At 42.8% G+C, this 27,823-nt stretch overlaps 1 protein-coding gene across 4 annotated transcripts in view; it reads left to right on the top strand.

Annotated features, from left to right (window-relative positions):
- IPCEF1 (interaction protein for cytohesin exchange factors 1) overlaps positions 1–27,823 on the top strand; it is a 240,779-nt gene that overhangs the window by 103,221 nt on the left and 109,735 nt on the right. For all 4 annotated transcript variants that reach the window (XM_030196563.1, XM_030196564.1, XM_030196565.1 and 1 more), the window contains exon 6: positions 12,946–13,019. In XM_030196563.1, the coding sequence (XP_030052423.1) occupies positions 12,946–13,019 (74 nt within the window). The remainder of the gene's footprint in view (positions 1–12,945; positions 13,020–27,823) is intronic.

Raw genomic sequence — 27,823 nt, forward strand, 5'->3', positions numbered from 1 at the left:
AGGTATACTTATGTGCATGCAGGCTGTATATGTATAAATTTACCTATATATAAGAGAACTTCAACATTAAGTGGATTAAAAGTAATTGCATATAATATGTAAACTGCTTTGAATGTACCACAGAAAGGTGTCATATCAAACCCCTTCCCCTTTCCCTTTAAAAACAAATATTGGAAGAGAGTGCAGAAATATCTCTTAAAATTGCCATCTAAAACTTGAGCTGATTCAGAATAAAGCAATGAGAATGGTCGTGGGTGGTTCTAGACAGATTAGTGTAGACCTCATACTTCATCAGCTGCACCTGCTCATAGTACCTGAAAGACAAATGCCTAGTTAGGCAAAAAAAACAGGGTATTTCCCATACTCTGGAACAGCATGTCGTGAGATATTAGTTCTGAGACCAACTACCTTATTTTGAGCAAAAAGGGGAAGGTGTGAGTCTTTCCAGCAGCATAAAGAGATTACTGTTATATAGTAAATTCCAGTCATGAATGGCAGAAACTTTCAGCACATTGCATGATGTTGGAGGGATATTCATAGCATGTAGAGCCAAATTCTATATATGATGCTGAAAAATCGGCACCGAAAAAAATAAGCACTAAGCACTGACCTATAAATGGTGCTCTGGGCTGGGAACTGTTTATAGAATAGAGCCTAGAACCAGGATCCATGCCTAACTTTTAGGTGAAAGGATTTATACCAGCTGAAGCCTGGTGTAAATCCTAGTTTAGGCACAGATCAGGCTTATTCTGTAACAGTGCGTGGAAATTCTTAGAACACCCATCCCCCTCCCACGGCCCCCCCTTTCAGATCCACACACTAGAATTTACGCGTGCTTCTTTATAGAATATGTCTAGCAAGATGCGCAGGTAAATTCTAATTGTTGCCAATTAGCCGCAATAATTGATTATTAGTGCCCAATTATCAGCGCTGATTGGTTCGTTATTCAATTAAATTGCGAGTGGAAATTGGGTGTGCACCCAAATTTCAATGCGCCGTATTGAGCGCAATATATGTAATCCAGGGGGTAGTGTTTTAATCTCTGGTGGGTAGTAAAATGTTATTTGAATCCTATTGGGTCTAGTTTGGTTCCAAGGCCTATTTTTGGTTCAAAACAGTAGCAGCCTGGGCCGTAGAGAGCAGGCTGGAGGTGGTGGAGATGAAAATGGTAATGGAATTCAAACATGCGTGGGATAAACACAAAGGAATCCTGTTTAGTAGGAATGGTTCCTTGTAATCTTAGCGGAGATTGGGTGGCGACGCCGGTAATTGGGAAACAAAACGGGAGCTGGGCAGACTTCTACGGTCTACGCCCTGTTCGTGACTGGATAGGGATGGGCTGGAGTGTAAATTTTAAGGGGCTTCGATGTTAGCTTCAGAACTTTGTACAAGAACAGTACTGTGCCCGGAGAAAGGCAAGGACAAACTCAGGTATACATATAAAGTATCACATACCATGTAAAATTAGCTTATCTTGTTGGGTAGACTGGATGGACCATACAGGTCTTTATCTGTCGTCATTTACTATGTTACTATTATGCCCTAATATGTCATTTTGTTTGTTTATGATATGGAATTTTATGTGAAATCTTTGATTTTATTATTTATGTTGATGGTATATGCCAGTTTGTTCTGCATAGCTGTTCACTGCTTTGATCAGTTATATCATGAAAATAGCACATACACAGGGATGGATCACAAATTTGTGGGCCCTGGGCCAACTAGCACATAGGGCCCCTGTCCCCCTTCCCAGCCACAACTGCCAAGTACATAGTTTTATTAACCATCACACAAGAAACTCAATATACATGCAGCTGTTCAAATGTGTTAAATTTATACAAGTACACATATAACATCAAGTTACGGTTAGTGTTATAGGGTATTGACACAAGCATCAATAAATGGTAAATGTCAGGGTTTCAGCAGAGCTTATAAATAGATTTATCATATTCCTGAAAAACAGAACCACTGTACAGGTAGGCTGTGTTTTTATTTTCCCTCTGCTAGACCTCTATCTGACTCCTTCACACGGGGGACTAATAGTACCTATTTCATATATCAGGTTCTGTATAGTTTCTCTAACCTCCATTGTCACCCAATCATAAGGGGGTCTGTTCTGGGGTGGCATTAGGAGCCGTAATTGAAAACTAATTCCCATAACTACTGCTTTCTGTTTTTCTAGATCTAGGTATATTCTGGACCATTTATGTTCCCACATAAATCTTATTAAACATCTGTCTAAGTTTCTGCAAAGACTGAGTGTCACTTGTATATGATCTACCTTGTAGGCTAAATGTTAGGTAAAGAGAAGACAGAATCTATAAAAATAGAGACAGAGATAGGTTTAGATAAATAGATACATTTTATTTCTTACCCAAAGACAAGTCTTCAAATTGGTACAAATACAGACATCAGATTCTGGTTTCAACCGCACAGGGCTTCGCCGTCTGACTGAAGCTTTGGAGAAGAGACTCTCAAACTGAGCCAAACTCTCCCCTCTTTTATACTCTATCTTCTCCATAGAAGTGAATGGTGAGATACCTAGCTCCTAATATGTCTCAACTTCCTGAGATCATACTTTCCCATGTGATCTGCTATCTGATGTGCCCACCTCCTTCCGTTCTCAGCTACTGCTAATTATCAACATGTTTTGGGAAGCGTTGAGATAACAGTTTCACATCTTCCGGCTGCAATACTTTTCATACCTTTCTCATGAACTCTGTATTACCTCTGTATCATTGTATACCAAAACTAATAAGCTCCATTTTATTCATCTGATCTTTCATTACAGGTGCTATATTTGAATTAAAAATTGTACCAATTTGTGGCAGAACTCATTGTTCAGACCTGCTTTTTGCAGATTCTTCAAATATTACATCATTTACTTGTTGTTTGGCCTGGTCAGTACTTTTTCAGTTGTTTTTAGGCTGCATAGCTCTGGCCAGCAATATTCCAGTGGTAGCCTTAAAGCTAGGCCATATATTAACAGCTGCTACACAAAGCCCGCCAAGATAATGTGAAGAGCACCCCCCCCCCCTCAACCTTTGGGCCACTAATCATTAGTGTGCGCTAAAAATGCTAGCATGCCCTTGTAAAAGACCCCCTAAGTGCTTTAAATATGCTTCTATGACTCCTAGTACTTTGGTATAATCCACAGTAACTGAGCTCTATTGATTTTTAGGGGTTACCCTATATACTCTAATAACTTGCTATTAAGTAACCACTATGATCAATTCGTAGCAAACATATATTTATATTTTATTATGCATATATACCAATCCTTTATAATACAAAACGTTCTTTTTAGCATACCCTGCTTCTACTTCTTACACAAATCATTCATACCACTCTTTCATAACTCACACCTACACATTTAAAGTCTATTATATCATTATAAATCCACAGAAATTCAGAAACGCATCAATTGCGTAGGGTTTAATGGCAGTGCACTAGAGAGGAAACCAGCTTAAACAAGGCTACGCTGGCATTGTGAGTCTATATTGTTATAGCTCACGAAGATTATTACACAGCACAAGACTGTTAAGTGAAATTTGTATTTGGCGCAGTGGCGTAGCCACAGGTGGGCCTGTTAGGGCTCAGGCCCACCCAACAGTAGTACATGTTTAGCGGTGGCTGGTAGGGATCCCAAGCTTTGCCAGCAGAAGACTCCCCCCTGATGGTAATGAAAACGCTACTCTCCACGATACCGGCACCTGCATATGCTCAGTTTTCAGTGCATGCCTGCTGCAGACTGCCAAGGTGGAAAGAAGCGTTTTCCTGCCAGCTGAGATATTTTTCTGGTCGTATTGGGGGAGGGGGGGAGAACACTTGGTGCCCACCCACTTCTTGCTTAGGCCCACCCAAAATCTGTTGTCTGGCTACGCCCCTGATTTGGCGAGAGTACTTTTTTGGAATAAAAGAGGAATGGACTCAGTCGAATACAGCAAAGAAGAGTAAACTACAAGATATCAAGTTTCAAATTTCAACAACATTATCAGTGGTGGAACTGAAAGACTATTATGCGAGTGTGAACTGAGGATTTCAGGCACAGTTGAAAGTGTGGTTCAGCGCACCATCAAGTTATATTGAAAAACAGATTGGACATAAAACTGTTACTTGATGTTATTTAATGGTCTTGAATTTCTGTGGATTTGTAATGATATAATAGACTTTAAATGTGTAGTTGTGAGGTATGAAAGAGTGGTATGAATGATTTGTGTAAGAAGTAGAAGCAGGATATGCTAAAAAGAAGAACGTTTTGTATTATAAAGGACTAGTAAAAAAGGCCCGTTTCAGTTTTTAAGGAAACGGGCGCTAGCAAGGTTTTCCTCGTAGTGTGTATGTTTGAGAGAGTGTGTGTGTGAGAGTGACTGTGTGAGAGAGAGAGAGAGAGAGAGAGAGAGTGACTGTGCGAGTGTGTGTGTGTGTCAGAGAGAGAGTGAGAGTGGGTGCGAGTGTGTCTGTGAGAGAGTGTGTGTGTGTGTCAGAGTGCATATGTGAGACACAGTGAGACCAAGAGTTTGCTGAACCCCCTTCCCCTTCCACCCCTGTCTGAGTTCCTGAAACCCCTCCCACTTCTTCACATGTGAGTTCCAGGACCCCCCTGCCACTTCTTCCCATCCCCCCTCTCCCCTTCCCACTCCGCCTCTCCCCCCTCTCCGAGTTCCAGGACCCCCCTCCCCCTCCTCCTCCCTTTCTTCCCCTCCCCCTTCTTCCCATCCCCCCTACCCCCTGATCCAGGACCCTCTCCCCTTCCAGTTCCAGGACCTGCCCCTACCCTTCCAGTAGATTTCCAGGAATCCCCTCCCCCCTGTCGTTTCAGGACCCCCCTCCGTAGTTTCAGGACCCCCTTCCCCCCCCGTGTCGGTCATGACCCCCCCCTTCCCTCCTCCCCTGTCATTTCAGGACCCCCCTCCCCACTTCCTGCACATTTTTACCTCCCGCACGCTTCACACAGCCTCTTCTTTCGGTTCTGTTTTGGCTGTTCCTGTGGTCCCGCCCACCACACGAACAGCCGAAACAGAAGTGAAAGAAGGACCCCCCTCCCCACCTCCTGCACATTTTTACCTCCTGTAGGGACGCCACTTCACACAGCCTCTTCTTTCTCTTCTGTTTCAGCTGTTCGTGTGGTCCCGCCCTCAAGGGCGGGACCACACGAACAGCAGAAACAGAAGCAATAGAAGAGGCTGTGTGATGCGGATGGCGTCACTGATCTACTGCCAGAATCAGACCACGGAGCCACAGTCCCAGGCAGAGACCGAACGTTGGAGGTGAGAATTATTATATAGGATTGGTATATATGCATAATAAAATATAAATATATGTTTGCTACAAATTGATCATAGTGGTTACTTAATAGCAAGATTCTAGTACTTTGGTGGAATGTTCAATTTTAAGTGATCTGCTAATGTTTGGCAACAGAGTGTCAGAGTGTAGCTTCTTTCAATAGAGTGTGAACTCAATGACTTTGCTCCCATGATGAAGAAATGGCCAAACAAAAATGAATACAATGAACATTCCTGGAAATGACAGGAGAAATGATATGCAATGAAACTTTTCTCGCTGTCCATCCGTACTAGGCCAGGCTGATTTTCAGGATATCTACTATGAATGTGCATCAGATGGATCTGCTCGTACTTTAAGGCAATGTGTGCAAATTGATCTCATTCATATTCATGTATACAATTTTATATAGGTCATCATTTAAATATATAATAAAGATGAGAAGAAAATAATTAGGAGTATGGTAGTTACTAAATTAATATTCAATTAATATTAAATATTAAATATTCAATTAATATTAATTAAATATTAAATTAATTAATATTAATTAAATATTAAATTAATATTAATTAAATATTAAATTAATTAATATTTGATTTATACTGTAACTAGATTGGAATGGTGATACTCAGTGGATGATGCATATTCATTGGGGATATCCTGAAAACCAGACTGGCTACGTGTCCTGAGGACTGGATCATGAACCCTTGTTTTAAACTAATCAGAATGAAAACATCACCCACCCACCCACTCACTCTTCTCCTCCCACCCCCACCTCAACACTGCTCAGCATGCATCTCATTGTCCTGTAAAAAAAAATCTCCCCATACAACTTGAAACAGTATCTTGCTCCCCTTTGTCCTCTGGAACATTCATTCTTCTCCTTTCCTCTTTAGCAGCATTCCTTGTTCTGCCAGCCACTCTCTCCTCAGTCCCCTAGAATGTTTTCTCCTCTTTCCCCAGTTCCCATCCCCACAGCCTCCTGGAATATTTTCTCCTCTCAGTTCCCCCTCTCTCAGCACCCAAGAATCCAGACTGCCCTACAATCCAAGGGAGAACATAGTAACATAGTAGATGTGGCAGATAAAGACCTGTATGGTCCATCCAGTCTGCCCAACAAGTTACCATATATAATGAGTTTATGTATACCTGATCTTGAGTTTATGAGTTCATATGTATACCTGATCTTGATTTGTCCTTGCCATTTTCAGGGCATAGACCATAGAAGTCTGGCCGGCACTGTACTTGTTCTAAATTTCTGAAGTTGTTGAAGACCCTGAAAAGTTCCACTCCAGCCCATCCAAATCTATTAAGCCACAATCAGGGCAGAGACCTTAGAAGTCTTGCCTAGCACTGGCTTTGCTTCCCAATTAGCAGTGTTGCTACCTAATCTCCACTAAGCTTCTTTGGATCCATTCCTTCCAATCAGGATTCCTTTGTGTTTTTGCCATGCATTTTTTAATTCCATTACCATTTTCATCTCCACCACTTCCCGTGGAAGGGTAATCCAGGTACCTACCACCCTCTCAATGAAGAAATACTTCCTGCAATTATTCCTGAGTCGGCCCCCTTTCAACCTCAATTCATGTCCTACCATCTTCCTGTCTCTGGAAAATGTTTGTGAATTTATACCTTTCAGATATTTGAACGTCTGTATCATAAATGTCTGTATCATATTGCTCCGGTTTCTCCTTTTCTCCAGGGTATACATGTTCAGGTCAGCAAGTCTCTCCTCGCACATCTTGCTACATTAACCCCATACCATTTTTGTTGCTTTTCTCTGAACTGCTTCAAACCTTTTTACATCCTTAGTAAGATACAGCCTCCAAAACTGGTCACAATACTCCAAGTGGGGCCTCACCAATGACTTGTACAGGGGCATTAACACCTCCTTTCTTCTGCTGGTTATACCCCTCTCTATGCAGCCTAGCATCCCTCTGGCCGCAGCCACTGCCTTTATCACATTGTTTTGTCACCTTGAGATTCTTGGACACCATAACCCCCAGGCTCCTGAACTGAGCTTATCAATCTCTCCCCTCCTATCTGGCAGATCTGAACTTTGGGTAGGATTGTTCTGTTCAGACTGCAAGGTGCAACGAGTTCCAGAGAAATAGGGCACTGCAAAAGAAAGCCGAATTGTACGTAGATTCTAAGCAGGAAAAATGAATAGGGGGAACGGACAGATGACTAGCAGGCCCAAAACAGAGAACACTGGATAATAGGTAGGGGGTTATGAGAGAGGAAATGTAGGAAAGGGTGCCTGAGTGTAATATTTTATGTGCTAAAGTCAGTATTTTGTTTTGGATAAAGAATGTGATGGTGAGCCAATGATGGTTGGCTAGAAGAGGGGTAACCTGGTCATAATGGCGAGCGTGAGTGAGAACCTGTATAGAAGTATTCTGTGCTGTTTGTAGTTGCTTGAGTAAGGAAGCAGGAAGACCTGAATAAATGATGTTACATAGTAATCAAGGCGCGATGCCACAAGGGCATAAAGAAGAGTAAGCTGTGTCATCAGTGTAATGATGGAATGAGCAAATGTGTCGAAGAGAGAAGAAGCAGGATTGAACAACTGAGGAGATATGGGAATGAAACAAGAGCTGTGGATCAAATGTCATTCCAGGGTATTTCGTAGTGCGTGGACAATAGAGGGGTAGGAAGGATGGCCTGTCTCAAAGAGCTACAGTTTTTGATAGATTAAGGACCAATTTGTTGGAGGTAAGCCAAACATCTATGGCATCTAAGTACCTTTGGAGACCTGTCAAATTAGGAGCAGAGGGGTCTTAGGTGTAAGTGCGGGTGCCTAAATGTTAGGTGTGCCGATACTGGGTATGCTTGTATTCTATAATGGAGGCTAGTGCCTAGGTTTTCTTATAGAACAGGCCTCATGGCACCTAAATGGAGGTATCCATTTATAGAATTGTCCCCTCACTGACTAAGCCCAATGCTGAGCCCAAAACACAACCACAACTCCTCACCAACATCATCAATCTACCACTACACACTCGCTACAGGCGTATGATCTATTTAAGGAAAGTTGGGAACCATTCCAACCATCCCAGCAGGGGATGGTTGTTATTACTGGGGATGTGAGCCCTTGTGCCCCGACTGAGCACGACGAAGATGGAGGGACACCGCACTCAGTCAGGCAGCCAGACAACCCCTAGCTTCACCTGGGAAGCGACTGCCATTCCCCGAGAGTTGAGCCCCCAGGTGCAGGCGGCCACCAGGACTTCCGGAACCGGCGGGGTTGCACGGCCACTGACCCGACAGGCGGGCGAGCAGACACAGTCCCGGAGCAAGGAGTCAGCGATGCAGCGAAAACAGTCTGAGGTCTGGGCAGGCAGCAACACAGCGTATAGTCAAGAAGCAGTCCGAAGGTCTGGGCAGGCAGCAACACAGCGCATAGTCGAGGAGCAGTCCGAGGTCAGGTACACAGGAAAACACTGGAACGCTGATAGCCGGCTGTGGAACACAGAGGTAGACTACGAACTCTACGCAAATAGAAGCTGAAGCATGGAAGGACTGGAGGCAGGGCTTTAAATAGTTACTACTACTACTACTTAACATTTCTAAAGCGCTACTAGGGTTACGCAGCGCTGTTTAGGAATTAGGCTCAAACATGTGCAGCTGATCCAAGATGGCTGCCCCCATCAGAGGAGATGCTCTACGCCCAAATATGGGCTTCCTTCCTGAAACTGCCCAACTCCAAGATGGCTGCCACAACCTGAGACGCCCATCCCAAAATGGCCACCCTAACCTGGAGATACCCACATCCAAGATGGCTGCCGCATCCTCGAATGCCCATACCCTGCGCAAGCAGGCTGCACCTCTGGAGGAGTGTAGCAGAGCGTAACAATGCTGTAGCAGGGTGGAAACAAATCTCTCTACGCTAAGATGGTATGGTTCTAGTGAAGGTCCTAAAACAATCCTTATAAAGTTTTGTCCCATTTCTTTTATTTTCAGAGTGATTTTGCCCTCAGACAGATGGACAGCAGACATTTCTTGACGCCTTTTGCATAATTTGTTCCAATTTTCATTGGATTGGCAAGGATATCTTATATTGTAAAGAAAGGCTATCTGCTCATTCTTCCATGGAAGGGGAGGGAGGAGGAAATTGGAAAGAACAGTAGGATAGAAGATGATAATTGAGCTCTGTTGCTGCTGAGAGTCCACTAAATGACTCACTATACAATGCCACCCTCCCTGGAGTTGTTGCTGTTCTGCCCCCATTTGCATAGAGGCAGGGCGCATGTCATTCATGCAGAACATGCTGGATAATGCCATGCAGCCAGCTCCACCTTTAAAAGACAACAAAGAATGTTGGTACTTATCTACCTTTGGTGTGTCTCATCCACAAAAACCAGGCCAGATCAGGATTGTGTTTGATTCCGGTGCTCAATTTCCAGGAATTTCACTCAACAATGTGCTGCCCTGTGTGAGTGCACAGTTTGCACAGTGGACTACAGTAGCCCTGAAAGAAACAGGAAAGACAGAAAGCAGCTGAGGTCTATGACTTGCACCAGGAGTGAATCTGAGCACACTAGATTGACCTAATGGAAAGTAGTGGGAACAGTGTGGTAGGTTGCTGTATTGCAAATACTGCCTCCAGACCCTATCGCACTCCACATAAATCAAGTGCAGAGGGAAGGGGGAGGAGTTAAGGACAAGCAAAAGGAAGCAGGATGGAGTGATGCTGTAGCCCAGGGTTAGCCAGGTTGGAGATGAGATGACAGATGCAGCTCCCCAGAGATTGAATAGTTGGTGGCAGCCTAATGCTGTCTAGCAGTGTCAGTTAAATTTTTGGCATATTTGCATGTTTGCAGGCACTTTTAACTTTTTCCATGTAAAGCACATAGAATCTGTAAGGGAGAGGAAGGGATGATAGATGGTAAGGATGGGCAGGCTGGATGGGCTATGTGGTGTTTGCCATCATTTTCTATGTTTGTAGGTTTCTAAGACAACTTTTGCAAAGTAACTTCACACTTCAGTACCTTAGACTATTAGATAGGTGGCAAAAACTCTCAACTCCTGCCAAAGACCCGTCCTTCACCCCTGAGCTGTTATACTGTTTTAACCTTGTTCTACTCAGATTCAGATGTAGACAATCAGCTTGTGACCAGCAACATTTAGCTGATAAATATCACTGGCTATCTTTATTCAAATTAACAGATTATCATGACTGTGCTTAACCACTCTTTGAAAATTGGCCACACACCCAGTTTTTTTAGGTTTCCAGTGCAGAAATGCAAAATGTTTCTCCTCCCGGGGTAATAATGGATACCAGGCTTGTATATTTCTATTGTTAGTTTCACAGTTTTGTCACTGAAATAAGAAAATGTCACCATTTGGGGGAGGGGGGAGTGCTTTGTAACCTTCATGAAAGTACTGAGACAGCAAAACCTAAGAGCTTAGTCAGCTACACTTGCCATTTTTGCATGAGGCACTTCCGGATCTCCACTTTCTGACTTAATTCTGTGTTCCGTTGCTCTTCTCTCTTCTGTGATTGTTACCAAGGGTTTTTGTAATATGTAATGCCTTTTATTGGAAGAAACAAAACCTGTAAACAAATACAATTCAAGACATTAATTTCTATTTGTTAGTTATCAAGCTGCAGCCCACCAGGTTCAGCTCCAGAAATAGGACATCCTTCAGGTGGGATATACTGTAGCTAATTTATTAATAAACACAATGTAATGTCCTAAATTATGTAGGTATGCAGGTTTGCTATCCTTATATTGTTTTCTGTATTTTGGGATCTTCTAAGTGATTTACAATTATGATTAAAAGGGGGAGGGGAAGAAAAAAGAAAGAGGAAGGAGGCAGAAGGGAAGGATTAACACTGTCATTGAATATACATCTCAGTTTTTCTACAGTACATAGGTCTGGAATTTGACTAGCATAAGAATTATCCAAAAATGTTTTGTAGGAGTTTTCAATTTTGCCAAGATCACAAACTGCACCTATAAAAATCAATTTTTCCCCAGAACCAATATGTCTATGTACAGCAAAAGTATCTGATATACTGAAGCAAACCATCAGCCATGCACCCAACTCCCAGGTGTGGTTTAAAGCCCTATCCCCACACTATCTCCATAGTCTAGCATCTCGTCTACCCTTCCTTACTCCCCCACTCCCCAGTGTCCATTATCCCCCATTCCATTCCTTCTCAACTCCCCTTTGGGTACCTTGCATCTCTCCTTCCCTTCCATTCCCAAGGTCACAGCATCTACCCTTCCCTTCCCCCCCCCCCCATAGGTACCGAGGATCTACCTTTCCTTTCTCTTCCTTATCCCCTACCTAGGTGCCCAGCAACTCCCCTATCCTTCCCTACCGCCACCACCACCACCCCCCAATGATGCCAAGTGTCTTCCCTTCCTTTTCCCCAAGTGCCCAGCATCTCCCCTCCATTCCTTTCTCTTCCCTCCACCCTGCTCCCCAGTGTCCAGCATCTCCCCTTCCTTTCCTTAACCCACCCCGGTGTACAGTATCTGTCTTCATTCCTACCTTCCCCAAGGAGTACAGTATCCCTTCTTTTCATCCTCCTGTTACTGCTGCTAGCCTGCTTCTGCCACCACCCTCCACAAGAGCCACAACTTGCATCTGGAAAAAAAACTCAGCTTGGTGGCAGGATTTTGGGACTGTATGCTCAGGCCTGCCAGGTCCCACCTTCTCTGACACAAACTTCCTGTCGGAGGGGACAAGAGCAGCAGGCCTAGGCCACGCATGTGGATGCTTAGTGGCCAATTACCATGCTGACACTGACTTGCTGCTCTGCCCTTGTCTGGCTGGCTTTTCTGGCACCACATGCTATCTCCCTCCCCCTCCCCCACCACACACACATGAAATTTGCCACCCTAGGCAGACACCTAGTCCACCTAGTGGATGAGCCAGCCCTGCCCATGAAAGAGGTAAAATTTAGCATGGGTGTGCATGCACCTAAAAGTAGGTGCTCGAAAAACACAGAACCTGCTTTTATGTGATAGGCATTCCTGGGAGCAGAGAATGGGTGGGATGGCAGAATGTGCACTCATATATATATAAAATACATGTATATATATTGATTATAACCTGCATATTCATGCATAAAGTTAATCCTGCCTTGCAGCTTTCGGGGATGCTGTTTTATAAAGACACATAGGTGCAGAGGCTGCTTTAATAAAATAACTGCAACATAAGCACCTAGGTGCCTTGTGCTAAAATTACCCTCCAAATGCTATATTTAAGAATTTATATATTTCTGGGAACAAGTAAGCAGTGAATTACAGTCTACACATTTTAACTACTTGTGTTTTCTTCATTTTAGTATTCAGATTTGCATGGCCATCTCTGCCTTGCTTTTTCTCGTTTCTCCTTTTTTTTCACCACCCGCACAAGTAACTCAAAGGTTCAGTTCAGACATCAGGCAGAAACTCCATTGATGCAGGAGAGCTCATTAATATTGTCAATATGCAAACTATTTGAACCAGGACAAAGAAAGCACCTACCTTTTACTCTAAACATGACTTCCATCTCTTTGTTTTTCTATGAATGTAACACATTTTACTATAGCAAAATATATCGTAAAGGCGAAATGAAAGTTCCTGTCCACTCTTGGTCAACTGTCACTGGCAGTAATGCGGATTTGGACATATTTGTTAATAATACTGCTCTCGTCTTTTGCAGTCAGAGAAAGCTGAAGGGTTCATCAACTTACCTGACTTCACAGTGGATCGGGCAACTGAGTGCAAGAAAAAGCAGTAAGTAGTCATTCAGATGAAACTGGGAGCATAAAATATTTTTGACCCAGCAGTTTCCTGTTCCGTCTTTGGGCCTCCAGGGCTGGTATTTGGAGCCATCAGACTTCATTAGCAAATGCTCAGGGCTACTTCTCTTATTTTATATCCCACTTCTCCATGCTTTTAGTCAAACCATTGCAGTGACAGGCCTCATGTGTCGGGTTTTTTTATTTATGTATTTCTGTAGAACTGTAAATAAAAAAACACTAGCCTGTGCTCAATTTAACAATAGTTTATTGACATATTGATATATGAGAACATACAAGGCTTAATGGCAAAACCAGGTATGTTCTAAATTCTGGACAAAGGCCAGGTCCATATATAGGGAATTTGGCATCTTGAACACAAAAGGATCAAAAGAATACATAAAAAGATTATTTATTACAGGTGCATAGGTTAGTATACTGAGGTTTATCATCTCCGGGATAGTCTCCTTCACCTCTTGACTATCAAATCAAATTATCTATAATATAATAGAGTCATAAATTGCTCTTAAGTTAAGATACAAAGGACTTACAATGTTTTTCCATCAGTGGCGTTCCTGGGGGGGGGGGGGTGCGGTCCGCCCCGGGTGCACGCCGCTGGGGGGGTGCCGCGCGTGCCTGTCTGTCGTTCGTTCCATGCTCCCTCTGCCCCAGAACAGGTTACTTCCAGTTCCGGGGCAGAGCGAGAGCATGTAACGAATGAAGGACAGGCGCGCGCGGCACCCCCCCCCAGCGGCGTGCACCCGGGGGGGGTTTCTTTCGTGGGGGAGTCCTTTCGCCAGGGGGAGGGTCGCGCTGCATCCGGGGGGGGGGGGCGCTGCACCCAGGGGGCGGAGCGCATCGGCGATCCGCCCCGGGTGTCAGCCCCCCTAGGAACGCCACTGTTTTCCATTCCTAAAGGTCCCCAGGTTACTTAACATCTGATCTCTCTGTTCTTTATAGTTAAACAGTGAAGTAATACACATTCAGAAAGTGGTCATACTTACTAAATTCTAACCTACTATTAAAATATATAAATATATTTCTAAGGTATAATATATATCTATCTCTCTCTCTCTCTCTCTCTCTCTCTCTCTCTCTCTCTCTCTCTCTCTCTCTATATATATATATATATATATATATATATATATATATATCTCAAAACCTCTCAATATACCACACAACACTTCTTTTTTTTTTTCAACATGTCCTCTATTATCAGGCAGTGTAGCAATCATTATTTATGCCTATCACTAAAGCAGAATACATTAATTCACAAACTGTAACTTTAATCTAGACAAAAAGTTTAAAGTACCATTTTTATAGAATAGCAACATTGAAGAAACAATGTTACATCTGTTACACACATAAAAACTACACTTGAAACAATAATACTGGTTATCCAGCAAGTTAAAGCTTGAGTCTAACACTGTGCCATTACACATTTCAGAGGAAGGGCTGAATCCCCTTCCCTTTTCCTTCCTCCCATGGCAGCAGTGGCGTTCCTAGGGGGGGGAGGCGGTGGGTGCGGTCCGCCCTGGGTGCACGCCGCTGGGGGGGTGCCGCGCGCCTGTCCGCTACGTTCGTTCTGTGCTCCCTCTGCCCCGGAACAGGTTACTTCCTGTTCCGGGGCAGAGGGAGCATGGAAACGAATGAAGCGGACAGGCGTGCAGCACCCCCCCCCAGCGGCGTGCACCGGGGGGGGGTTCCTTTGTCGGGGGGTGGCTTTAACCGGGGGGGGGGGAGGGTTGCGCTGCACCCGGGGGGGGGGGGCGCTGCACCGGCGATCTGCCCTGGGTGTCAGCCCCCCTAGGAGCACCACTGCATGGCAGTCAGGAGAAAAGGAACACTTTACTCTTTCTTTACGTATAAAATTAAATGCCCTTCTCTCTAGAAAGCCCATATATTAATCTCTATTGTGTGGATGATAAAATCCATTTGCAAAAACAGAAAAATCCTAATAATATGGGAGTTTGGCATGCCTAACAATTTAACTTAGGGAAGCAAGGCATCTGGAAACAGCATCTACTGGGTAACACTAAAGAATGTTACACTAAGGCGCTTGACATGTGGCTTATGCTAATCAGTCAAACACAAACACCCTTTGCAAAGGTATTATGCTCAGAAATCAGTTTGTGTGTATTCAATAAAATTCACCTATTTTCTCATTTGCTAAATAATTCAAACTCAGAGTACCATTGTCAGCAAGGTAAAAAAAAAAAAAAAAAACAACAACAAAAATACCAAACAGAAAACTTAACTTATAGAAGTCTATTAAGAACTTATCTCTGTGCTGTTCCAGTCCTTCTATGCAACTAAAGGATCATACACATTTGCATCAATGAAGACTAACTCACAGAGTTAAAACAATATGAGCACAGCACTTTTTGTTCTCACTGTCCCTCTAGAAATGGCTTCAGAGAAATGAGATAAGTCTTTTCTCTGGAGCTGAAATAAGAAAAATCTCAATCCCATTAAAAAGCAGATTCAATGAGAAATATACATTAAATACAAGTCACATGTTAGACTAAAGAGTTTAACAGCTCCCATAAACCAAATAGCCTCACACCTAGGCAGTTTATTACATCTAATAATGATTTGTAACCTTAAAACCTCCCCCCCCCCCCCTTGAGTTTGCACCAACTTCAAATTCCAAACATTTAAACATGGCACAGACCAGAGGCTGTCACTCCATAAGGAATTTTTATGACTTCCTGGACATTCTCTCTCTCTCTCTCCACCTAGTTAGAAAGGTGTGGTAGCCGTGTTAGTCCACTTTTAAAGGTGGTAGATGGCCTATGAGTTATCAGACAAAAACACGGATCTATTACTGGGGAAGACTTACGCAGTGGGGAAAAAATGTATATTGAGGCATTGGATGCAAGAGGAACCCCCCACCATCTGGAGGAATAAATTTCATGAGTTGATGTTATGGGAGGCTAGAGAAGCACAGGGTACCCCAAAGAAAAGAAAAGCATTTATTTCCATCTGAAACAGATACTTGCAAAGTATTTCCCACAAAGCGAGAAGTGCAGTGGTCAATAATCTGGCCGTATTATAAAGGGGAAGGTGGGGGAAGTTAAGTAACATTAGATTGGGGGAGGTCAGTGAGGGAATACACAGATAGGGCAGTCCACATAGAAAGAGTTGAAAAGGGCCAAATGAAGCAGTAAACAATAACCTACACTCTGGTAGTTATGGCACGTGAAGTGGTAGAGGTAGCTACGCCATGAAGTAAGAAGAAGCTTCCATAAGAGCAGAGGGGGAGGGAGGAATAATCTCGGGCAGGGCATTCTTATATACATTTTGGAGGGACATAGGTATTATTAGCTAGGAGAGCAATCCTTAGGAAGATTACATTAAGTGGTCTCACCTGCAAATACTGTTGGGATAGTACACAGAATAAAACACAAGACATAATTATTGGAGTTTCAGATAAAAGTTTATTGTTAATAGTTATGCAATTGTCCTGTAATTATAAGTGTACACATTCATACATAAATAAGGAGACAAGAGGGAAGAGATAGGGGAGAAAAGATTGGAAACCTTTGATGATAGAAATCTCAGGTTCATCAATATGTGTTAGAAGTATTTGTTATCAGATTTATATTGACTGATATAGACTTGTATACCATGTAAACTCATCAATAAAAATCGTTGAAACATAAAGTTTGAGGGGAAAAAAGGTAGTAGATGATGGCAGAGAAAGACCTGTACGGTCCATCCAGTCTGCCCAACAAGGTAAACTCATATGTTCTACTTTATGTGTGTTCCTGACTTTGATTTGTATCTTTGCTGGCCATTTGGGCTGCAATTACTAAACATATATCCTTACCTTCTGGGATTTGGCTCATGCCAGTTCCCATCTTAATACTTGCTCTTTTCACCAAAGAGCCCTGGGATATGTCCTCATATCTCTCCCTCGGACTTCCTGTCTCAGGACACCCTGTCTCTTTCCTAGAGACTTTAATTTGTGCACAGTTATTTGCCCTGAAACTGCAGGCCTGAATTTTGATCAAGAGGAAGAAGCAGACACTTAAAGAGAAAGGTAGAATGAGTTCTGACATTTGGCAAAATTAGTCAAGAGAGTGCCAGACCACAGTGACCTGTCCTCTCAGAACATTTAACAGCTACAGAAACAAACAAGACACTTTCTGCAGATAATTTTGAGCACAGACTGTTTTATGTTAGCCGGGAAATCTGTTGTATCCCTTAGCAAAGTGGTTTCCAATAAGAACCAAACAGAAACCTAAGAGAAAAGGGGTTAGAATGGAGGGGGATGCATGGCTGCTAACGAAGATGTACAGAAGGGCAAAAACAGACAAAGCAGAGGGCAGTGTAGACTAATGGACTGGAAGATAAGATGGGGTGAGCTAAACATAGTAACATAGTAGGTGATGACAGAGAAAGACCTATACGGTCCATCCAGTCTGTCCAACAAGGTAAACTCATATGTTCTGCTTTATGTGTGTTCCTGACTTTGATTTGTATCTGCCATTTTCAGGCACAGACCGTAGATGTCTGCCTAGCACTAGCCCCGCCTCTCACCACCAGCTCTGCCACCCAATCTCCGCTAAGCTTCTGAGGAACCATTCCTTCTGAACAGGATTCCTTTATGTTTATCCCACGCATTTTTTAATTCTGTTACCCGTTTTCATCTCCACCACCTCCCGCGGGAGGGCATTCCAAGTATCCACCACTCTCTCCGTGAAAAAATACTTCCTGACATTTTTCTTCAGTCTGCCCCCCTTCAATCTCATTTCAAGTCCTCTAGTTCTAAAGAACTAGGAAATAGGGGAAGGGGAGAGGGAAGCTGCCTGAAAGATTACCTACTGGAGACTACAGAACTTGGCAAGAAGGGGACTCATGGACCCTAATTTTAACTATAAAGCAGTGACATAGAGATGGGGCGTGGAGGGGCATGGTCATTGAATGCTGGTCTGATGGGGGGGGGGTCACTGGAGGAACAGCAAAGATAAAGCGTGGGCCCTTTAAGCCAAGACATATACTAAAACAACTGCTGGTATCAGGAAGCCTGTGTCAAGAGCAGGATGGGGGCACAGTAGGGCCTGTGCTTCCTTTTGCTCTAAGTGCTTGTGCTGCAGTCTACAGGCCAAGAGTCAGGAGTTGTGGAGGCAACAGTAGAGAGAGAAAGAAAAAGGAGGATATTCTGTATGGGAAATATGGGAAGTAGAGGGGATATATGCTAAATGGGGGGGGAATGGAAGATAGAGAAAGGGGAAATGCTAGGTGAGAAGATAGAAACAGGGTGATGCTGGGTGGTGACAGAGAAAGAGAAGGGAGATTCTGGACAGGGGCAGAGATAAAACGAGAATGCTGGACTTGGGAAGGAGGGAGAGGAGAGGTTGTGAGCCCTCAAGAGGCAGAAAGATACTTACTGTTCCTGAATGTACACCACTTTGATAGCTTTCAGGCTTGCAGGCGATATATAAGAAATGAAAAAATTTAATTTAATTTTTCCCACATAAATGTGCATCTATGTGCGTACATCAATGGTTTCCAAACCTGGTCCTGGTGGTATACCAGCCACTCAGATTTTCAGGATATCCATAATGAATATTCATGAGATAGGCTTGTATGCAGTGGAGGCAGTGCATACAAATCTCTCTCATTAATATCATTGTGGATATCCTGAAAACCTGACTGGCTGGGGTGCCTCTAGTACCAGGTTTGGGAACCACTGGTGCATAGGCGCCCGGTATAAGAGGCTTGGACAGGCTAAGCCTCCCCTGCTGTGCTCTGAGAGGTTTAAGTTGTTGATTTACCTCCATCCTCACAGCAGGAGCTGCAGCCTGCAGTGAAAGCCCTCTAGCCTTGTGTAACCAATTGTAGAAATTGGTTTATGGTTTGTTTACCTTACTGCTGGGAGAGCAGGGGGAGGGGGGGGTTGGCTGGGTTGCCAGGGAGATATTTAAGGAGGATGACTTCCTGACCTGCACTGAGAACAGATAGCAGCAGAATAGCAGCAGAACAAAAAAGGTAGAAAAGATCATTTTATTTTCATTATAGTGTTTGAAATATGTCCACTTTCAGAATCAGGTGCTCAACATTAAAAGTTTATATTTATTTACTTATTTATGGCATTATTATCCCACATTAAACATGAATTAGGGTGTTTTGTGGCTCTACATGAGAATTGTGATGATATGATTCCTTGTTTCATATTGTTGACGGTCTGCATTTTCCGTATGGGTGGTATATTGGTGTATTAGGTTCTGCCCAGTGTAATATTTATGGTACAGTAAGGTTCTGAGTGTGTTTTTGCACAAAGTTGTGCATAGTGTTTTGCAGTTGAGCGATTGTGCTTAGAATATGCTTTGAGCAACCACTTTATTCTTTGACATATGATACATATCTAACATCTAAAATTAATAAAAGGTATTACTTGTGACTTTTATTTTTATTTATTTATTTTTTTCTGTGTGTTATCAGACAATTATGGATTTAAGCTCCACCCCTGGCCCCACCCCCAACTCCGCCCCCTTTAGCCTCCCCAAACAGTTGGGCCACTGACCGCCTATGCACTGGTGTATATACTATACTCACAGTGGGTGTGTAAATGTTAATGCCCAGTGTATAGAATTACCTTTATCATGTCTGGATTGTCCTCAGGAAACACAAACTGGAGCAGTAGTGGATAATCAACACAATGTACAGAAATGTAATAAAATGTAGTGGCCATAGCCTTCTATCGAGGGGAAACTCGTAAGCTTTATGTAATAGAAAGTGGTGTCCTTTGTGTGAAATGGGAAATGTTCTGGTAAGGGGAAGAGGCTTAAGTATAATGTAAGTTTCAGTAATGTAGCCCTCACAGCCTGGATATTAAGAGCTTAGAGTTTGCTTCCTTGCATCTTCCAGAGTGTGTCTCCAAGGTCTTGTTGACTTCCAGGAAAGATTCCACTAATAGATGTTACTCTTTCAAATGGAAGAGGTTTGCCTTCTGGTGTGAGGGCAAGGCCCCTATCCTGTTTCTTGCTCTATATAGACCCTACTTGAATACCTTCTACACCTCTCTGAATCTAGTCTCAAATCCAACTCTGTGAGGGTTCACCTCAGTGCAATTAGTGCTTATCATCACTGTGTAGAAGGTGAGTCCATCTCTGGACAGCCTCTAGTTGTTCGCTTCATGAAAGGTTTGCTGTTGACAAACCTCCCTGTCAAACCTCTGCCTGTGTCATGGGACCTCAATGTCATCTTCACCCAGCTTATGAAAGCTCCTTTTGAGCCACTTGATTCCTGTTCACTGAATTACTTGACCTGGAAGATCTTGTTTTCTGGTGGCTGTTACTTCAGCTCGCAGGGTCAGTGAGCTTGAAGCCCTAGTAGCGGATCAACCTTATACTAAGTTTCATCACAACAGAGTAGTTCCCCCCATGCACCCTAAGTTCCTGCCTAAGGTGGTGTCGGAGTTCCATCTGAACCAGTCAATCGTCCTTCCAACATTCTTTCCCAGACCTCATGCCTATCCTGGCGAAAGGCACTGCACACCTTGGACTGCAAGTGAGCACTGGCCTTTTACTTGGAGAGGACTAGGCCCTACAGACAGTCCACCCAACTTTTTGTTTCTTGTGATCCCAACAGGATGGGAGTTGCCATTAGGAAATGCACCATTTCCAATTGGCTAGCAGATTGCATTTAATTCACTAATGCCTAGGCTGGGCTGACTCTTGAGGGTGATATGAAGGTTCAAGTCACGTCTGCATCGGTAGCTCACTTGAGGTTAGCCTCCATTGCAGAAATGTGCAAAGCTGCGATGTGGTCTTCAGCCCACACATTCACATCTCAGCACTGCCTTCATCAGGATACCTGATTTGATAAATGGTTTAGACAGACAGTTCTGCAGGCCCATTTTGTTCTCTTCCAGGCTGCACTCTCAAACAGGTTTATGTAGTTTTAGGTTGATCACTTTTTTAAACTCGCCGTTGCAAGTTCCAATTGACCTATGGTTGTTGTTTTCGGTGATCCTGGTAGCTAGAGATTCCCACATGTGAGAATATGGCCTTGTCCTCGGAGAAAGCAAAGTTACTTACCTGTAGCAGGTATTCTCCAAGTACAGCAGGCCATTCATTATAACATACCCTCCCACCTCCTCTTGAAGTTGTCTCCTGTTTGGTAGCTATCTTATTGTACTACAGGCCCACATTCTCACAATGGGTGGGAAGGCACTTGTGCATGCATGATGGTAATGCTACGTGTGCTATTCTAAACCTGTAATACGCTATCATACGCTCTGCACGGGCAACATGAATACTGTCAACCACATGTGAGAATGAATGGCCTGCTGTCCTCACAGAATGCCTGCTCCAAGTAAGTAGCTTCAACTTTTTCACCTGGCAGCCTCTAAAGGTGTCTTTTGGGGGTTATTGGAAATGCTGTGCCAAAAGAGGGTTATATAAATATAAATTGATTAAAATTTTTATTTATATACTAAAATATACTAAAATCAATGTTTACAAAATAACCCCCCCCCCCCAAAAAAAAGCCACTGAATTAAAAACCTAGTGGGCCTTTTACAAAAGCGTGCTTGCGTTTTTAGCACGTGCTGAAAATAAGCATTTGCTAAATGCTAGAGACGCCCATATATTCCTATGGGCATCTCTAGCGTTTAGCATGCACTAAAAATGCTACCATGCCTTTATAAAAGACCCCCCTAGTCTGGCCATTTTTAGGCATTAAAATAACAGGAAAAGCACATTTTTAGGCATTAAAATAACAGGAAAAGCACAACACAAGCAGAAATGTCTGGAAAGACTTCAGTCTCTTAATCCATAGAGACATGAACAGAACAAATCCACAATTGAACAGTATGTCCAATGATATTATATATAGTTGCTTATACAGCCAGAAACTGTATGGACTAAAAGGATGATATATATATATATATATATATATATATATATATATATATATACATTATTCGCATCACTCCCTGCCTGCCTCTTGCTATGCCCCCCCCCCCCCCCCATTTAAAAATGAAATGCCTTAGCCAGCGGTGATTCCCACCATAACTCCCTTCATAGCAGTTAGAAGCAGCACTTCCAGCCACCAACACCAGCATTCCATGTAAGCTCAGTTCATATATGAGAGCTGAGCCTGCACGGGGTGCCAGCGTCTGCAGCTGGGAACGCTGCTTCTGGCTGCCGCAAAGCGAGTTATGGTGCGCTGCCTATGTCTTCAGCTGGTGGAGCTTTGGGATCCTCATCAGCTACACCAATGTTGCACTGCTGCTGGGTAAGCCTGAGCCTTAAGTGGACGGACCCTGGCCCACCCGTGGCTATATCCCTGGCTTAGAGTTAGAAGAAGCCCTAAGACGGGGAAGTTGCTGGCAGGGGAGGTAAGAGAAGCGGAGTAAGAGGACTAGCTGGAGGTGAGATTTAGGAAATGGTGAGAAAAGGCAACAGGCTGGGGTGACAGAGTGAGAAAAAAAAATGGAATTGTTTGTATCATATAAAGATGCACGAATAGAGGAAGGAACAAACCAAAGTGGGGAAAAGACGGTAAGAAGGAAAAATAAGCCTTAACAGAGCGAATGAGGAAACAGTTTTGTCCCATTTTTACAAATAAGGCTCTAGGGGTTTACGGTATTTTTAGAATTCTTTTATAAGTCCCTACCCCAAGTAGTAAAAAAAAAAAAGGAGGGAAACAAAAACCTCTCGCAATTGTGAGCAGCAAGGCAAAAGAGTGAGGCAGATATCAGGAGGATGTAAAAATATGCGGGGATCTTTATTGTAGTAGTCATATAAAGCGACCTGACACGGCCGTGTTTCGGCACATAGGCCTGCCTCAGGGGTCAAACAAGTCTAATTATAATAAAATAAAAATAATATAAATACAAGGAAAATATACTGTAAATGTCACATACATGGATCTAAATTAAATGATGAAACGTAGATATATCATACATAAATGAAATAAACAATAAAAACGTGTGCACCCACAGAATCATGCAAAAAGATCAATCTAATACATTATCATCTACAGGAAAAAAACAGCTTGTTTGATGCTGCTAATATCATCATATGTGTTCATGACAATAATGTACTGAAATGTCTGATATTCATTATAATCTAGCTTGATTTGACAGTGTAGCATATAATGCATGTTAAAATATAACGTTATTTGAAAGACAAATCTTTAAAAAAAAGACTCTGTGATCGAAGGTATGGATAAATATAAGATTTAACTGGGCTAACTAGTACCCATACCATAGCTATACAAAATACCTGTTGAAGTAAATGAAAAGGAAACTTGAATCCAAAGGATGTCAAAGTCCTTAGCTATGTGAAACGCCATGTCTTAAATTAGAAAGAACACACTAAGAGACTTGCTGAGCAACAAAAATGGATATAAATTACATAAATGTTCAGATAATTAGAGAATTTATACACATTTTGAATGCCAGCATGAAAAAATAGGCGTAACCATGTAAAGTTCCGCACAAAAAGGGAAGTAAAGCAAAAATATGAAGCAGCAACAAAGTGCCGATATAATTTTGGTTGTGTTTTGTTTTAACAAAAAGCTGTGGCATCATTTGCCCTAAAACTTTTGAAACGGCGGCAATGTCAGAATGGTGATTGGAATTGACACTGAATGATGCTGAAATATGCGAACTAAGTGTGTGTGTGAATGACAAAATAGTCTATTGCTGACATAATGTAAAAGTGAGTTTTGGCGCCAAATAACTCAACTGTAGCTTTAGTTCGGTACTGTTGCGATTAGAGTCTTAAAATATACAATAAAATGGAATGTATCATAAATAATGACATAAATAACGGATGTCTGATGGTAAAAGGCCTTTTTTATCATTCAGAACGTATTATTAAAAGCTCTTTTAAATGACGTGCGAGTTTCTACTTAATATGGTGTGGAGCCCCGCCTAGCGCATCCCAGGATGCACTGGGCAAGGCTGGGTGATGCTATTTTTGAGGCAGTGCTGCTGGAAGAGGAGGGAGTCTACCTCCCTCCTCCAACAAAGGTAGATGGGCGGGGAAGAGGGACGCTAGACCACAGGGTCGGGGGGGCTTGATTTGTGGGCCACCAGGGCTTTTGGGGGGGATGCTGGGGGAGGTTTGGGGGGCTGGAGACCCACCAGATCTCCAGTCCTCCCTGAACTTCTGTTGGGGGAGGTCGGGGGACTGGAAGTCTGCCAGACCTCCAGACCCCATGTTGCTGGCTTGGGTTGGGTCAGGGTTCCTGCTTTTGCGGGGGGGGGGGGGGGGGGGGGGGACTGCATTGTGGGGAATGGGGGACCTGCTAGCATGCTGGACAGGGCTTACTGTAATATAGGGTTAAGGGAAAAAAAAACTTACCTGAGGTCCGTTTCAGGGCTCCGGGATCATTTGGGGGCACATTCTCGGGTCTGGGTGAGGTGGCGGGCCGGAGAGACGCTGCAAGCGGCAGCACAGAGGTTTTCCAGTCCCGGGGACGATTGGGCACGTCCCCGGGATGAAGAGACACACGGGGCGGCGTGCGGGCTTGTTCGTGGACCAGCGGAGGAAGATGACATGATTTTAGGGAGGAGCGCTGGGGTGCTGGGGAAGCGATCTGGGTCTTAGGCAGGCTCATGCTTGCGACGGAGGTCGGCGCCGTTGTTTTTGGGTTCCAGGGACATCTGGGTGTGTGGCCTGCCCTTTCCGGTGAAGGGTGAAGATGTCGGAGGGTGCGCGCACGCGCACGAACTGTTTTTTTGGGTGGGAGCTCCGGCGAGGCCTAGAAGCCTGGGCCTCGATTTTTATGCCGGAGCTCCAGAAGAATGGCGGTTTTTGGCCTCGTTTTTTATTTTTACTCTGTTTCTGGAATGGGTCAAGTGAGACCGGAACCAGCGGGGGTCTTCGAAAAAGGAGAAAATCTACTTTCAGGTAAGGGGTCGTTTGGCCCAAAATTTTAATGAGTTTTTTTTTTAAATGTGAAAATTGGGACTTTTATTTTTAAAAAATCAGGGGTTTATCGAATTTAAATTCTGTTTTCAGATTTGGGGTCGGGGGGATTTTTTGTAATTTTTGGGGTGATTTAGTTTTTGACTTTTAATATTTTTGAGGGGTGTTTTGGAGGGGGACTGTTTTTAAAGGGTTGATTAAGGGTTAAATTTTAAACTTCGACGTAGCTGGTAGTGGGGAAGGTGTTTGAATTTTTGATGTAGTTTTAAATTAATTTTGGAATTTTTTGAGGGATTTAGGGGAATTAATTGTAAGTGGGCTTAAAAAATGAGTATTTTTAAATTTGAAAAACATGGTTTAATAGGGGATAGGGATTTTTATTAGTATGAAGAGAGGTGTGGTAGCCGTGTTAGTCCACTCTTAAAGGTTATCAATAGAAATCAAACAAAATAAAACATGGAAAAGAAAATAAGATGATACCTTTTTTATTGGACATAACTTAATACATTTCTTGATTTGCTCTCGAAGGTTGCCCTTCTTCGTCAGATCGGAAATAAGCAAATGTGTTAGCAGATAGTATATATAAGAGAAACATCAAAGCATTACTTTGACAGTCTGACACAGTGGGAGGGTGGGGGTATGCATGGGGACATCAAAGCATTTCATTGATATTCTAACAGGATGGGTGTTGGTAGAAAACCCAGATCAAGCCCCCACCCCTGTGGGCCAACACTTTACAAGACCAGATCACTGTACCAGTGATTTCACAGTAAGAATACTGAAAGGTAATTTTAAAACAATACAGGAACATAAGACCTTTGAAATAAGAATGATTGAATATTTTGACACCCAACAAACAGGACTTAATAAGGATCTGGGTTTTCTAACCCATTATAAACCATAAAGCTGTATTTCTCTGTTTATTACCCTCCTCTCACCTACCAACACCCATCCTGTTAGAATATCAATGAAATGCTTTGATGTCCCCATGCATACCCCCACCCTCCCACTCTGTCAGACTGTCAAAGTAATGCTTTGATGTTTCTCTTATATATACTATCTGCTAACACATTTGCTTATTTCCGATCTGACGAAGAAGGGCAACCTTCGAAAGCTAATCAAGAAATGTATTAAGTTATGTCCAATAAAAAAGGTATCATCTTATTTTCCATGTTTTATTTTGTTTGATTTCTATTGATAACCTTATTAGTATGAAAAATTTGGGGTGATTTGTTTGACATTTTAAAGGATTTTATTTTAATTGTAAATATTCCCATTAAATTTCTATGGGATATTTTAAATTAAAATGGAGCTGGAGCAGTGCTGGCCAGAATTCCGTATGTCAGTAAAAATTGGAACCTTGAAAATGGCTTGGGATTGGTCTTGAGGGTTTAGAACCCCAAGCCAGAAGCCGGTTTCCTAGGTGACCGTGTCACTGGCAGTTGCCAGAGTGAGTTTGGTGGTCAAGGTGAGAGGTGGTGGTGTGAGTGTGAGAGTTGTTTAAGGGTTAAAAGTTTAATTAGTTAAAGGGTTTTAGGGATTCAGTAGAGGAGGATAATGTAAGTGGGTTGGTGTGAAAGGAGTTGTAGTGATATCTGGTTGGAATGGTTGGTACCTGTATAAGTGAACTGAGGGTGTGTTTTGTCTGGAGAGATTTGGTTAAAGCAGTGAAGTAGAGGGATGGGATTTTGAATAAGGGCAGCATCTGGATTGAGGTGTGAATGAGGCAGGGAGTGAAAGACTGCCAATCTCTCTCCATAGCCTTAGGGATTTAATAAAAAAAGTTTAGTTAAAATGGTAGGGTCTAATAGATGAGGGGATCTTTAATTATTTTATTTTTATAGATTAACTTGGCCACAGTTTTTGTTAAAAATACTCCCCTAGCAGAATCTGTTCCAGCCAATAGGAAGCTAGGGTTTTGCCTACATTTGATTTTGTTAAGGAAAGGTTTAGGAGGAAGATCGGCAGCACGCTGTGGACGACAAGGGCCCCACCACAAGAAAGACTACATTACGTCCGAAGGTGAAGAAAGGAATTCAACCATAGATAAGTGACTGTGTGGGACACTGGGGTTTTGGGGGACACAGTGAACAGAAGAGGGATAGAGAAAAGGGAAATAAACGTATACTTACCTTAGTTTTCCTGGAAAGTTGATGTGAAAGGAGGAGACCTGCAAGACAAAAAAATGACACAAAGAATCAAATTCTTGTAATTTAAAAAGTAAAGAAAGTAAATAAGCATTCCATGTTGGGTAATAAAATTTGGATTTGAAATTGCAATACTTATCTGATTGTCTATCTGGTTGAGGGAAGAGGTACCTAAGGAAGAGGGAGAGTTGTGTTAAAAATTTTATCATAAGCTTTATTTTAGGAAAAAAGATACTGAGCAATAAATTGAGTTACTTGTTACATTTAAAGGGTTATCTGTTATATAAAAAGTTTAATTGTTTTTTTTTGCATATAATACCTGGAAAGGGATTTCAAATAACATTGCTTCAATAAAATTGTTATCCTTTTGAAAAAAATCTGAAGTGGTGTACTCCTCTATAAAGAAAATTTCGGAAAGAGTTCTAAATTTAGTTTATTTTTCCTCTCCCGGCCTTTGAGGACGGGAGACGTGGTTAGTGTCTCTGCATCACTCCCGGTGCTCTGCAGTGTAATTTCCCAGAACTTGGCCCGACTACTGCCATCTGGTTCTGGGAAATACGCAGAATTCATCCGGAACACCGGGGGTGCATGTTAAATTACCATTCCTCCCCAATGATATGCAAACCCTAACGCTAGCTCCGAGCTGGTGTAAGGTTTGCCACGGACAGCGCATCTGTGTTTGGCGCACCGCTCGCTGATCATTGGGAAGGAGGAATATGTTTAGCATGCATTTGCATGCTACTTGCGCTGAGCCCTGT

Source organism: Microcaecilia unicolor, chromosome 3, assembly GCF_901765095.1.
Source record: "Microcaecilia unicolor chromosome 3, aMicUni1.1, whole genome shotgun sequence".
In the NCBI taxonomy this organism is placed as follows: Eukaryota; Metazoa; Chordata; class Amphibia; order Gymnophiona; family Siphonopidae; genus Microcaecilia; species Microcaecilia unicolor.